This window comes from Anser cygnoides, chromosome 8 (assembly GCF_040182565.1).
Source record: "Anser cygnoides isolate HZ-2024a breed goose chromosome 8, Taihu_goose_T2T_genome, whole genome shotgun sequence".
NCBI classification, from domain to species: Eukaryota; Metazoa; Chordata; class Aves; order Anseriformes; family Anatidae; genus Anser; species Anser cygnoides.
Window position 1 is genome coordinate 10,148,613 of NC_089880.1, and position 13,832 is coordinate 10,162,444.

Genomic DNA, 13,832 nt, shown 5'->3' on the forward strand with positions numbered 1-13,832 from the left:
ATACGGGAAGTAACTAGTTTCGTAGTGGGCAGAAAGCACTAAGAGCTGAGGGCTGTTCCCTTTTTCTACTTCTAGTTTTCAATTTTGAAATACCACATGGACTAGCTGTTTACTTTGTACAAGGTCACTTAGAACCTGAGTCGGCATTTTGCTGATTTCCCAGGCTCTGCAAATATCAAGGTCAGGTTAGGCTTTTATTAGTTTCTTGGAGTAATCTGTGCTTCCTTTCTTGTCGTGTTCTATATGCGTGTTTCTACATTCCCATTAAAATGTTGTACAGTTAGGGTATTTGAGCTCCAAGCATTGTGTAAGGGCGTACCGTCACTAGTTGACGCTGCATTTACGTTTCTTTTAGAAATGTAATTGAAAGTAGCAAAAGCAGAAGTAAAGAAATACCTATAGAAACTTCTAGCTAAACAGATCAAGAGTTTGCACTTAGAAGTTGAATTTGGGTTCTGTGAATGAAAGACTCGATTCTTCCTAGCAAGCAGAAAAAAAGGTTTCCAAGTAAATTACAAGTAAAATTACAAGTAAATACACTTGGTTCAGTTACAGTTAAGTCAAGCTGCATCCCTCAAGTAAACCTTCAGAGTTTTTTTTTTTTTTTTGTCTTGCTTGATTTAAATCTACCTCAGTAAACTGTCAGAGAGAAGTCTTGTGAAGACTATTTAGAGCAGTTTAAAATTAAATCCTGTTTTATGTCATATACTGGAAGAGCTGTCAGTCTCTGCTGTGGAAAAGCTATTCAGGAAGCTCGCAGGACAGACACCACATTGAAGACCTAGGCTGCTAAAAACAGAAGCATCAAATCTTTTCTTTGCAGCAGCTGTCCAAAATACTCGTCTGCTGATGTCATTTGCATAAGGAGTCGAAGCCTTTTCTGAGGGCAAACTAGCCCTTTCAGGGCCCTGACAGCTTGTGGCCATCCTTTAGTCTCACTGAGAAGTAAGTGGTGATGCTCCTTTGAGGGAGGATGTTCTTCGAATCCATTTATAGATACATGCAAGTTCCTGAAAGAAAAAACTGTGTTGAAGAATTACTAATATTGACCATTAATCCCATTTTATTAACACCTAAAGATTCAAAAATGCTGTCTAAGGAACCAATGGGTTTCTTAAAAATAACGTGTCTTAATTTTTCTTCTGAAGACTTTGGGCTACAGAATGCATTTCTAAGCCACTCAACCCACACTTCAACAGTGAGGACTCAAGCATTTTCAGTGAACTTGAAATGGCTTTATATTCTTGTCTATTCAGCAGCTCCATTTTTTTTTTTTTTTAAACTAAGAAGTGCCTTGGACTTTAGTACTCTGGCATTTGTAGTACTTAAAAAAAAAAAAAGTTCCTAGGTCATTCAAGACTCGTTACTTATTTTGCCTGAAGGTGATGAGACAGTACTTATGAATGTAATTAGGTTGATATGCTCAGCTTGCCTTATGCTGCTTTTGACTGTTATATCTTTGGCCCAGAACTTAGTCTGGATTTCAATTATAACTTCAATGGAGAACATGTTTTTTTCATTAAAATATCCAATAGTAAAGTGCAATAGTTAATTGCTCGTTTACGCCTCTCTCATATTGAGTTTAATTCCCTTTGTTTTTAAAACAAACTGCATTAAGATGGGGCTGTGTTTGATTCACGTTCATAATTAAACACAAATATGATTGATCTAGTAGTTCTGTATTTTTCCTCTCTTGAGGGAGATGCTGATAGACCTAATGAAAGTTTGTTTTAGTTTAGGATGGTGGAAATATGGAGTGGCCTAAGACAAGCTTATTGCAAGTACATCAGTGATGTCACTTGATGCTGTCCTTTAGAGAAGCGGAGTACAAGTGATAGGAAAAAATAAATAAGTCCCAAAGTTTGATAATACTAGTGACACTTGAAACGGGAAGTTAAATAAATCCAGAGAGCTTGAGAGGGGTAATTTCCTCATCTTTGCTTTTTTGCTTTTTTCTAAAAAAAACACTTTAGGAGTGCTATTCTATATATCACAGGGCAAGTGATTTGGAGAAAGGCGTAACAGTACTGCATGGTTTGACAACTGAAAACTGTCCACGCTTTAGTGACACCAAGTTTAAATTGGCCGTGGTCGCAAGAGGGATGTAGGTGCTGCAAGAATGTTTCTGCAAAACAATTATGCTGCGGATGAGCATTCGTCAGTGTACGTTCTTTGATCTGGGTTGGGCCCCCTCCAAGAAAAGAAGGAAAATATCTTTTATAATAAGCAAATAACGTCTTGATTATTTTTTGAAAGGAAGTCAGTTGTGTTGATGAGTTGCAAGATACGTACGACTGCTAGGAACCAGTCTGAGATAACTGACTCTTTTCTGTTTGGTTACTGATAAGTTAATGGAGTTGTTAATATTGAAAGCTAATGAACAAATGACTTGTACTATGACAAATGCATGGTTTTGTTTTTTGTAATATAGAGAGCTGTTTTGTAGATAGCAATATGAAGTGTTAGATTTCCCTCCCACCCGCAACTGTTTCACTAAGTAATCTGGGAAGTGAGGTAATTCTGAAAACTGTTGTTGTTACTACTATTAAAATTTTATGTCATTTTTTCAAATGATAAAATCTTGGTTTTGAGGCAGTCTTGCTGTAGGAAGGAACACTTGCACAGGACAAAGTCAGTTGTGCAACTTCTTTCTTACTTCTACTTTTTTTTATTCTTTTGCCGCAAAGAGAAAAATTCCAGGGCTTACTGGACCAAAGGCTAAGACTTATTTATGTACTTTGAAAATGAAAGGAATCATGGTTTGAGTATAACAGCTAGAGATGGTTATAATGGTATGCGTTTTTACATTCTGGCTGACAATAAATGTTTTAGTTCTGTATATCAGTGGAAGGGGAGTGGTGATGCGTGCACTTTCATCATAATTTCTAGGCCAATATTAAATGCGGTGGCTATTAAGCAACATGTAATAAGTACTTTTAAATTGGCAATCCTGAATAAACCAGAGCCCAGGAAAATTGGCAGGAAAGATATGGGCCCTGCTCTTGAATTTCTTATTCTTGGAATAAGAGGAGAATTCCAGACAAATATAAACGTGCACCTGATAAAATAGTTGCAGATGAAGAACGGGAGGATCTTGGTAATAGCAATGCAGTTACTTAAACCAGTCTTGGCCCAAGTCATGGAAAGCTACTGCAATGAGGGAGGTCATGGTGTCAGCTGGAGGGGAAAGGGAGAGAGGAAAAAAAAAAAAAAAGCCAAATGTAATCTTACTGCCTGATAAAGAGATCTTTTGGTGCTACATATATCGACCTTTTAACAAGGGTGTTGAAAATATGTTAAAAGGAAATAGGGGGAAAAATAAAGCTTTCAGGGCTAGAGTTCTTAATGTAACAAAGCTTAGAAATAGTTTATCAAACAGAAGATTGTAGATTGTGACCAGTACTGTGTGGTTGTACATGTGTACCCATATATCAGCCTGGGAAGAAACTAGCTGGTACTTAGCCATTATTTTTTCTTCATTGAAGAAACTCAAAATAAGAATGAATACCTTAAAACTTAAGCCAAAAAAAATTCTTCTGAAGAGTAAACCATGCCATAGGTATTGATATAAAATATTGATGCAAGTGGTTGGTTTTCCAGATCGTAATGTCAAATCAAGATGGATGTGGATGAATAAACACTTTAGAAAAACACAAATTGCAGAGTTTCTTAGAGCTGAAACTGTGAAATTCAGTGCCCTGTGAAGCTGACCACAGGAGGTCATACTCAGTGGTTCTTTTCCTTTATACTCCCTGATGCAGTGTACATTTGTTTTCTTCCCCCCAAGATCTTTGGTCATTAAAGTGTTTTATTGGAGAGTAGTCATTTTGTCACGGTAGCGTTTTTTGGCTTTTTTATTAGCTTTTTTTCTTTTTTTTTTAAGTTCAGCTCCCTCTTTGGAGCCATGTAAGGATGCCAGTTGACTTGTGTAATTTTACAGTGGTGCTGTTGGAAGTTCTTAGGCTTGTGCCTTTCTGAATGTCCTAGAAATCATAGAATCAGAATGGGTAAGGTTGGAAGGGACCTTAAAACCCACCAATTCCAAGCCCCCTGCCATGGTCAGGGACACCTCCCACAGCCCAGGCTGCTCAAAGCCCCATCCAGCCTGGCCCTGAACACTTCCAGGGATTGGAAATTAACCTCCGTTGTCCTGTTGGCCACAGGTGCCGGACCTTGCAGTTGGCCTTGTTGAACATCATGAGGTTCACAAAGGCCCACCTCTCAAGCCTGCCAAGGTCTGAAATAAGAAGCGGCAGTTGGAGTAGTGTTTTGCTTGGTTATGCTGTCCGTGCTGGAATTTTCTTGTGTCAGAGTGCCTGAGCTTTTATTAAACTTCTTCCTTTCTCTGTATCAGGCCAGTTTTGCACTGAAGATGTTGATGAATGTCAGCTCCAGCCCAACGCGTGCCAGAACGGAGGTACCTGCACCAACCACAACGGAGGCTATGCCTGTGTCTGCGTCAATGGCTGGAGTGGGGATGACTGCAGCAAGAACATTGATGACTGCTTCACGGCCTCCTGTGCTAACGGATCTACTTGCATTGATCGAGTGGCTTCTTTTTCATGCATTTGTCCTGAAGGAAAAGCAGGTGAGGATGGAAAGCTTGGGTAGGTCTTGCACTTCATGAAAGATAGTTCTTAACTCCGAAGTTTATACACTTACTTAAAACCGTGCATTTATTTTACACGCTTTGTGGCCAAATTGGCAGGACAAAAGGAAGAATGTGCTCTCCATGAGCAAAGACCTCTTAAACCTCTGTAGCTAGGGACAAAGAAGTACTTGTATTAAGCTGGAAGAAACAAAATGGTACGGTTCATATTGCAAGGAAAGCAGATGCTTTTCCAGCCCATAGCAGGGCCTGTATTTGCCTGAGAATTCATGCATGAAGGTGAGTTGCTCTGTAATAATAACTGTACTGAAAAGTGTAGGAGGCAAACTTAGATATTTGTGAGCGAGGATGAGCTTACTGGTATAATGGGAAATTTGCTGTTGTAGGGTAGGTTTAAATGTCTCGTAACTACTACTGGAAATACAGGTGATCAGTGTATCTGAATTAAGTAAGGGTGCTTCAGCTTCATGTGCACGTATGTTTTTAGCTGTCAGAAAAATCATCATTCATGAGAGAGAAGAGCTAGTTAACTGCTCCCAGGAGGAGATTTTGGTGGTAATAAGTAATTGCAGCACTCCAGAGTGCTGAAGAGACCTCTGAAGTCACGGAGTCTGTATTTAAATGTAATTTTTTTTTTTTATAAGTGTGTGGTCAAATCCCTGTGGTAGTCTATGGGTTGAAGCCTATACGAAACTGTTTAAGTTTCTGGCTGTGGGAGTCTTCATCCTGGTATTTCAAACAGATAATTTGATTACATAATGTGTTCTGGTTGCAGTATCTCACTTTTTTGAATGGACTCTTGTCTGCCTCTCTAGGTCTTCTGTGTCACTTGGATGATGCATGTGTTAGCAATCCATGCCAGAAGGGTGCTCTGTGTGATACAAATCCTGTGAATGGACACTATATCTGCACCTGTCCTCAAGGCCATAAGGGAGCAGACTGCACTGAGGATGTGGATGAATGTGCAATGGGTAAGTTTCTTTTTGCGTTTTGTGAATATGCTAACAGTGGGTTGTATTGTTTGCTTTATAAACTAATGGAGGTGTAAGAATACCCATTTTGTCATAGCTCCTCAACATAAGTGAGCCTCCTTTCCTGCTCTCCCCCTTCCATTTCAGCGTCTCTAGATGAGTTTTAAATACTATGTGAGACCTGAGACAAAGAGCTCAGTTAGAGTGGCTGTCCATGTTTGAACTCCTAGCCTCTGGAATATGGAAAGCAGTGAGATGATGGACTTGACCACTTTTTTATTGTGCAGCGCTGTGTGAGGAGTGTGTACAAACAGATGCGATAATTAAGCTGACACTTAAAACTGTGGAGTGCAACAGAAGTACCTCAGTGTGCGTGGGGGCTATTGCAGCTTCCCTCTTGGTAGAGAGATATAAAGCCTCTTTGACAGCTGGAATATGGCTGGATCTTTTGAGTTCCTTCTGAGACTGGTGATTGCATGGGCTCTTGAAGCTGTAATTCTCTGATGTCATCCTACTGTGTTGCTCTGGGGATCAGTTGGGCTTTCACAGACTTGCTCATAGTTTTCTGCATGCTAGTTCATGCTACCAGTGTGTGTTGCATGAAGCTAGTACCTAACAAGCACGGAACTGTTAGAAAGCACTTTGAATTTCATTCCTTAGCCTGCCTTGGACTTCTGGACATTTTTTTTGGACCTGCCCTTTTGAAAACTGTTCCCTTTTGAAAACACAAGAAGGACTAGTTTGGTTGTTTTGTGGCTGTGGCAGCATCTTGACAGCCTCAGGAGTGAAGTACAAGATGACCTGGAGATAAAGCCTTCAAAGCATCAGTAACTAATCCTTGCGTCTCAGTACTCTGTTCTTAATAACTGCTATTAGTAATATGGTCCTGAGTTGCTCCTGTGGTCCACTGGTGATGATGGTAATATTTCTTTTTGCCTCTGACAGGCAAGTAAGTGCTACATGGTTTTCTTCAGCCACAGTATCCTTTCCCAGTGGGATCAACAGTCCTTTCCTCTCTATTGCTTGTCAGAAAGGAATGACTGCTGGAAAAGACCATGACTAATAAAGGATTCTGTGGCTTTCCTGGTCAGAGGAAACGTTTTGCCAGACACGCTTATCTTTCTTGCAGCAAATAGCAATCCATGTGAACATGCTGGGAAGTGCGTAAACACAGAAGGCTCTTTCCACTGTGAGTGTTTGAAGGGCTACACGGGACCTCGCTGTGAAATGGACATCAACGAATGCCATTCAAATCCGTGCCAAAATGATGCCACCTGTCTGGATAAAATCGGAGGATTCACGTGTCTATGTATGCCAGGTGAGGGGAGTTTCTGACAAGGATGGGGCTTCCAGCAAAGGTGGAAAAAAAAAATCAGCAGGTGCAGTACAGGAAAGGTTGCCAGCTCTGCTGAGGTGGAACACCAAATTGCAATGGGGTGAGGCTAAATGAAACAGAGAACTTTCTGTGGTGGCACCAGCCAGGCGGACTTGGCATTTGTGTGGGGAGGTGGAAAGCAATTAGAGGACAGAGAGAAACCAATCTCTGTATCAGTGAAGGAAGTCAGTCCACCAGTTACTATACCCAGTGCAACGCACGTGTAGAAACTTCTGTTTGCATAAGCAAATCAGGTGCAGACTTTTGGAGCCACTGTGTTTTCTGATACATATACATTCCGGATAAAAGTGTTCGGGTGTTTTTTCTGCTTAAAATACCTCAAATGATGCAAGTTCTCTTTGACCTGAGAAGCTAACTAAAAAAGTTAGTCAGTTGAAATTGTGCTTGTCCAATATTAACATGTCCAGCATACCAATGACCTATGTAGTCTGCTATTTTGCTTTCTGAAAGAAAGTGGTAAAAAAAAAAAAGGGGTGTATGTTGCCAGTTGGACAGTTTTATATAATATTATGAAAGAATTGTGACCCCTGCAGGTGATCAGTTAATACCATGAAAACTAGAATGAATTTTGATTAATATCAAATTTATTCTGAAAGGTAGAACCAAATATTTCACTCCTCTTAGCATTTTTCTTCTGTTTGTCACAAATGTGAGGGTTTTTTAGCTGTCTGCTGAGATTTTCTTTACCTTTTACCGTATTATATTGTTGTATACCCACATATATTGATATCTACCAAAGTGGTAAAACATAATCTCTTCTTATCTAGCGGAAGAAAACATTAACTGTGAATTCAGCACAAACTTCTCCTGTTACCGCTGGTTAAGTAAGCACATTCAGCCACTGTGGAAAAGCACACAATCAGCACCTGTTTTCATCTTCTGGTGAAAATGTACCAGGAAAACGTACACTTACCTCATAGGTTCTGCCCAAATTGCAAACTTTACTGCAATGAAACTAGGATTAGACTTTCACCACTGATATAAGAGGCAGCTTTACTCTCAGGGATGCTTTCTAAGGCCTTCAGTCACTTTTTTTCCTTAAAAAACAGGTTTTAAAGGTGTTCACTGTGAAGAAGATATTGATGAGTGTCTAAGTAATCCGTGTGTGAATAATGGAGAATGTCTTGATAAAGTCAACCGGTTCCTCTGTGTCTGTCCTCCTGGTGAGTGCTTATTTCTGGAAGCTTTTTTTTTTTTTTTTGCTTCACCATACCAAGAACTCGATAGGTAACCAGTGAGAGAGTGTGCGCTGTGTGTTTCGTGGGAGTTTCTGTAGTGTTAGTTGAGTATGTTTGAGTTAGTTGCACGATTCTAAACAAGTTTTAAAAATCAGAGCCTCTGCATGCATTCTGACTTTTTTTTTTTGAGGTTTTCAAACAGAAGCAGGTTTTCCATCAGTATAGCTTGTGGTACTTGCATGAGGAGGGAGGGTGGACTGGGTCTCCACTTTACAGAAAATAAAAAAGGATAAATGCTGAGCTGAGGGGGTCAGCATTAGCTATAAACATCATTGTCTTCCTGTTGGCTCCCAAAGTTTTGAGATCAGAGTATACTCGACAAAAGCCTGTTCTGCAACCCTTCTTATTCAATAATGACTTTCTGGCCCATATCCCATTCTTCCTTTGTTCCCTTCCTCCAAAAAACATTCCTGGAGTTCTTGATTTTTTTTTTCCCATTATCTCTTGAAGTGCCCTAGGATCTGCATCATGTGACATAACCTATTGATAGTTGGATTATTTCAAGAAATGTATGTAAAGATACAGTGCTGCTTTGTACCACATTCTCTGCTGCTGTAGTAACTCCAGACTGAAGTCTGTAAAGCGTGCATTATTGTTTTAAGTTAATGGTGTTGATTACTGGAGGAAAGTGTTTATTGGTGGCCTCTCAGATTTAAAGGCAGGCATGCTGGTCAGCAGTGGACAGCATTGCTGTTCCATTTGCTTTGTTTCTGTTTGACGTGGCCATCTCAGTTTTCAAGCTGAGGCTTCTTTGACCTGGAGGATAGGAACTATGTTTAGGTTGGTGGTTTGGATGAGGAACCAGTCCACCCAGGGTGTGGTGTGTGTGCTTAGTGATGCAATTGAGTTTAGATTTACTGTGTTTATATTTACGTGGTTTTAAGGATTTGCTAATAAATAATTTCTCACAGTGCAACTATAGATTAAATGCTTCAAATTGCCTCTGGATTTTCACCATCTTTCTGCCTTTCAGGATTCAGTGGTGCTGTGTGTCAGATTGATATAGATGACTGCTCCAGCACGCCGTGTCTCAATGGAGCCAAATGTATTGACCATCCCAATGGCTATGAGTGCCAGTGTGCCACAGGTTAGTCTTGTGTTTGGAGCCCCTGGAATGGAAGTTGCATTAACCTAAATACATGAAGGGGGTGGTAAAACAAGTGTCAGTGTTATTAGTTTCTCTGAAATACTTCTTGTTTGTTATAAAGCTTTCTTTGCTCCTTTGCAGCAGAGAACAGCATTAAGTATGGAAACCGTTTTACGTGTGATAATAATGAGTTCACAGTTGATGGGATTTCTGGCCTCCCTCTTTCAGCCCCATCACTTGCTTCCCAGAAGGTGACAGCTTCTTCTATGGAACTATGGAATCTCCAAATGCAAAAACAGCATTGTGAAGCCTTTTATCTGTGGCTTTCCTTTCTTTGTTCAAAGTCAGATTTTACAGTATACAGCTGAAGAACAAGAGATGAACAGAGCAGTACCATTGTGTATTTTGATTTCTGTTGCTTCAGGCTATTTCATATCAAAAGTGAAAAACTGAAATGCAGTAAAAATTGTGCCCACCAGAAGTACCACCACCACACAGCAGCTGCCTGCAAGAATGTTATTTAAATGATTTGTCAAGCATCATACTTAAACTTTGACAGATCTGTGGATGGAACTGAGGCTTTTTGAGTGCACTAAATTCCTTTACTGCTTGGTCAATTGCACACTTAGAAGTGTCATATTTAATTGTGGGATTTTCTTGTCTTTGAACCTCTATGAGTAATATAGGTATATCTTTAATTTTTATATTTAGTGAAATAAGAGGGTGTAGGCAGTTCGAAGCTGTTAACACTTTAATTCTCAGTAAGGACCAACTCTTGGTTGCTTTCAGTTAATGGTGCATGGGGTTGTTCATGGTGCAGATTGAGACTGGCCAGATGTGGAAGGTACAGGCTTTAGCTCTTCCATTATGGAGGAGGCTGAAAGTCCCTGGAGCTGCCTCTACTAGAAATATACTGCTAGGTCAGTTAGATATATGTGCAAATTTTCCCATTTTGAATTGTTACAGTAATCAAATTGTTAAGGCACATTCATTTGACTTCACTAACATATTGTGCACTGTACAGAATACAGTTGAGATTAGCCTAAAAATTCCTCCACACTCTTATCACACACAGCCTCTCCCCTTTATCCAAAGTACCTGAAGAAACAACTTGTTGGAAGTACGGGAGTAAAGTACTGCTAATCAGGAGAGCAATAACTATTGGTAGAATTTTTCCTTTCCATTACTTTATTACGGAATAAGTTGTCACTTGCAAAAAGAAGAAGCTGAAATGTTTTCCAAACTTGGAAACTATCTTAGAAAGTCTTTTTCAAGGTAGATGTGGTCTGGTTGCTTTCATTCCCTAAGAATGCAGAGTTGTGCCATTAATCCATTGCAGAGCTTATTGCAGAGTTTGGGTTCATGTCTAGGAGCACAGTGTGGAGAGCTGTGCCTTGAAAAGCATGTTCTGAATTCAGGCATTAAACTATTGGGAACCATCTCAGTACAGAGATGCTATGTTTACCGGCTGAGAAGGGAAGACTACTACTACCATGAAGGCACATGGTGCATGGAACACTTTTTTCTGTCCCTTTTGAGGAATTTTTATGTTCTGTGTTCAAGTATTTTTTTCTAATCTAACCCTGCAAAGAGGGAAATCATACATCATTAAGGTGTGTTCAGTTAAGAGGTTGAGATTTGTACCTGATCTTAAAGTGGTTTAACTGAACTACAGTATGAGGCAAGGTAATTTTTTTGAACAAATGTATATAAATATCGTATTTAATAATGACATTTTTCTTTAAGACTGAAATATGGAATTCGTCATTGGGGCAGGTCAGTTTCTGGAAAGTAACGTTTGAATATGTTCTTGCTCTATTAATCTCATAATATGAGTGATATATGTTCCCTGAATAGTATTCACCAGCTGCAGAACTGATTGAAAACTGCAAAATGTTTGGCCAAATGCTGTACAGATAGCTCTATTTACTGCTTGCTTTTTGTCTTTTCTTTCCCTTCTGGCATTATTCCACTTCTCCTTCCCGGTGGTAGATCATGGCTTTTCTTTTCTTGAGTTGTCTTAGGTCTTTCATCTTTTCTTTCCCTCTGCCCTCTGTTTTTTTGCCACCGTTCGTTCTCTTTTTGGTTTGGTTTTCTTCCTTCCCTAACATCTTTTTATATCCATCTCTCTAACTAGCTTCCCTTCCCTCTCCCTACCTACTTCCACACCCATTCATCCATGCATACGTTTGCAGAACTTGGAAATGTTAGCCGTCACCTGGTATGTTTGACCAGAGAACTAGCCACAAACCTGTATGAAAAATGGGGAGCCTCTTATCCAGTTGTTATACTCAGGTGAGAATCACTCTTCAGCTGTTGAAATTGCCTGCAGCTTGGTTTGTATCCGTCTCCAGTTAATGTCTGAAATTTGAAGTTTTACCTTTCTTATCTCCAGTTGCTGGAAGGCAGCGTGAGCTGGGGCTCCAAAACCTCATCTGTGAAATCCATTTATTTTAAATTGTCCCTTTCATATAGCTCTGCTCCATTGTGGAAAACAGGGCTCTTGAGGGAGTCGTATGCTGTTCTTATCTTCCTGAACACCCCACCCCCGCTTTTTTTTTTTTTCCCATCTGGTGAATAGATTCTGTCTTCTGTTGCTCAGGATGTTTCCCAGCTGAAGCAGAATGAAACAGGCCAAATTGGTGCTTGTTTCATTGTTCCAAACTGAAGAGATTGCATGCAGTCTTTCATAAATTTGCAGTTGGTGTTTGACTGGAATTACTGTAAGGTTTCCCAACGAGAGGGGCAATAGACTTACTAAGCAGAGCTGCAGAAGCTGCGACATAAGCCAGGGGAGTTCCCCTGGGAAGGTTTCTGCAGCCTCTTTGCAGTAATTTCACGTAGCAAAAAAGTCAAATCCCCTGGTATTGTGTAGAGGAAATAATAACAGTAGAGTGCCTTCAGATAGTTTATATTGATGCATGTAAATATTTTGTGGAGATGTACGTGTTTACTCATTGCTACTGTACTGAATATATGGAAGATATACTTGAGATGCCAGGATTCTCCATGCAAGATGTTCTGTAATGCTGTGAGCAGTGAAGAGACAGTTGTCTTCCAGGGCTGGAAAATGGACAGCAGTTGAGGTGCCCAGTTACCCCTGGTGTTTGTCTGCCAGTTTCATATATATATATGAATATATATATGACACTTCCTCTATTTGCATTATATTCACTGCAGCATTGTACCAGTTAACCTCTTAATTACTCTCATTGGTAATTTTTCCTTAGGTTTTACTGGCATTTTGTGTGAGGAGAACATCAACAACTGTGATCCTGATCCTTGCCACCATGGTGAATGTCAAGATGGAATTGATTCATACACATGTATATGTAATCCTGGCTACATGGGTGCCATCTGCAGTGAGCAGATAGATGAATGCCACAGCAATCCTTGCCTCCATCAAGGGCGCTGCATTGACTTGGTGAATGGCTACCAGTGCAACTGTTTGCTGGGCACTTCAGGTACATAAAGCACAAGTGGGAGGATTGGATTCTAGCAGAATTCAAGATTTAATTATTTCTTGTGTGTGCTAAATTTGCATGTAGAATAAGCATATGGTAAGAGTGTAAAGCTAGTGTCTTCACATTAATCTTGGTTACTGCATTTTCCTGTGTTTGTGTGGATTGTCTAACCCTCACTGGTACTGCAAGTGGTTTTGGAAGAATTCTTACCCCAAAGTTCAAGTGTGCGGGTATATCTGGTATGATTAAAAAATAGGTATGATTTTCAAAATGGCTTATTCGTATGTTCAAACATTTAGTGCAAGTTCAGGGTCATAGTCATCGTGCAGTGACTTGAGTGACATTACTTGGCCTCTCAGTGTTTCTGCATTGTTTCATGTTAATGTTGTCAGGTGGGATTCTTAATTGGCTATTTCCAAGGGGTAATTCCGTTGTCCATCTTGTAAGATTTGGACTAGGAGTATGTTAGTATGAAGTATTCTTCTAACACTTTTTTTCTTCCAGGAGTGAACTGTGAAAACAACTTTGATGACTGTGCAAGTAACCCATGCATTCATGGGGACTGTATTGATGGCATTAATCGCTACAATTGTGCTTGCAAACCTGGATATACAGGTAAAGTCATCTACCTGATAGCTTTGAGTTGTTTTGAAGGTAGTTAGACTGGTAGCAAAGGAATCTGCTCTTTGCATGCTGACTGCAAGGGGTTCAGGTAGTATCTCAGTGCAGTGAACCTTAATCTTTGAATCTCGGTGTTTTACCTTATAGCAAGTTACACCAAGCAGAGAAATGGCCTAATCTGTGCTGTGAAATGCCATTCCTGTTAGCTAATTACATCCAATTCATGGTTCTTGGTTTTATAACAAATAAGACCATGTGACTTCAGTTTATTATTTACAGCTTCTTTATAGGGACAAAGAGATTACAAACAATATAGGCAGGTGTTTGATTAGACAGTACCTTGGGCATTGACCACAAATAGTATTTATCTTTCTGCAAAAGCAAAATGTGAACTCAGTGTTTTAATGAGCTGCTCTCCACTCTGAAGTTTCCAACTGAATAACCCG

General features: G+C 39.9%; 1 protein-coding gene across 1 annotated transcript in view; it reads left to right on the top strand.

Annotated features, from left to right (window-relative positions):
- NOTCH2 (notch receptor 2) overlaps positions 1–13,832 on the top strand; it is an 85,574-nt gene that overhangs the window by 36,452 nt on the left and 35,290 nt on the right. Inside the window, exons 6-12 of the mRNA XM_048080238.2 lie at positions 4,355–4,588; positions 5,425–5,580; positions 6,710–6,898; positions 8,026–8,139; positions 9,188–9,301; positions 12,532–12,765; positions 13,270–13,380. Of these exons, the coding sequence (XP_047936195.2) occupies positions 4,355–4,588; positions 5,425–5,580; positions 6,710–6,898; positions 8,026–8,139; positions 9,188–9,301; positions 12,532–12,765; positions 13,270–13,380 (1,152 nt within the window). The remainder of the gene's footprint in view (positions 1–4,354; positions 4,589–5,424; positions 5,581–6,709; positions 6,899–8,025; positions 8,140–9,187; positions 9,302–12,531; positions 12,766–13,269; positions 13,381–13,832) is intronic.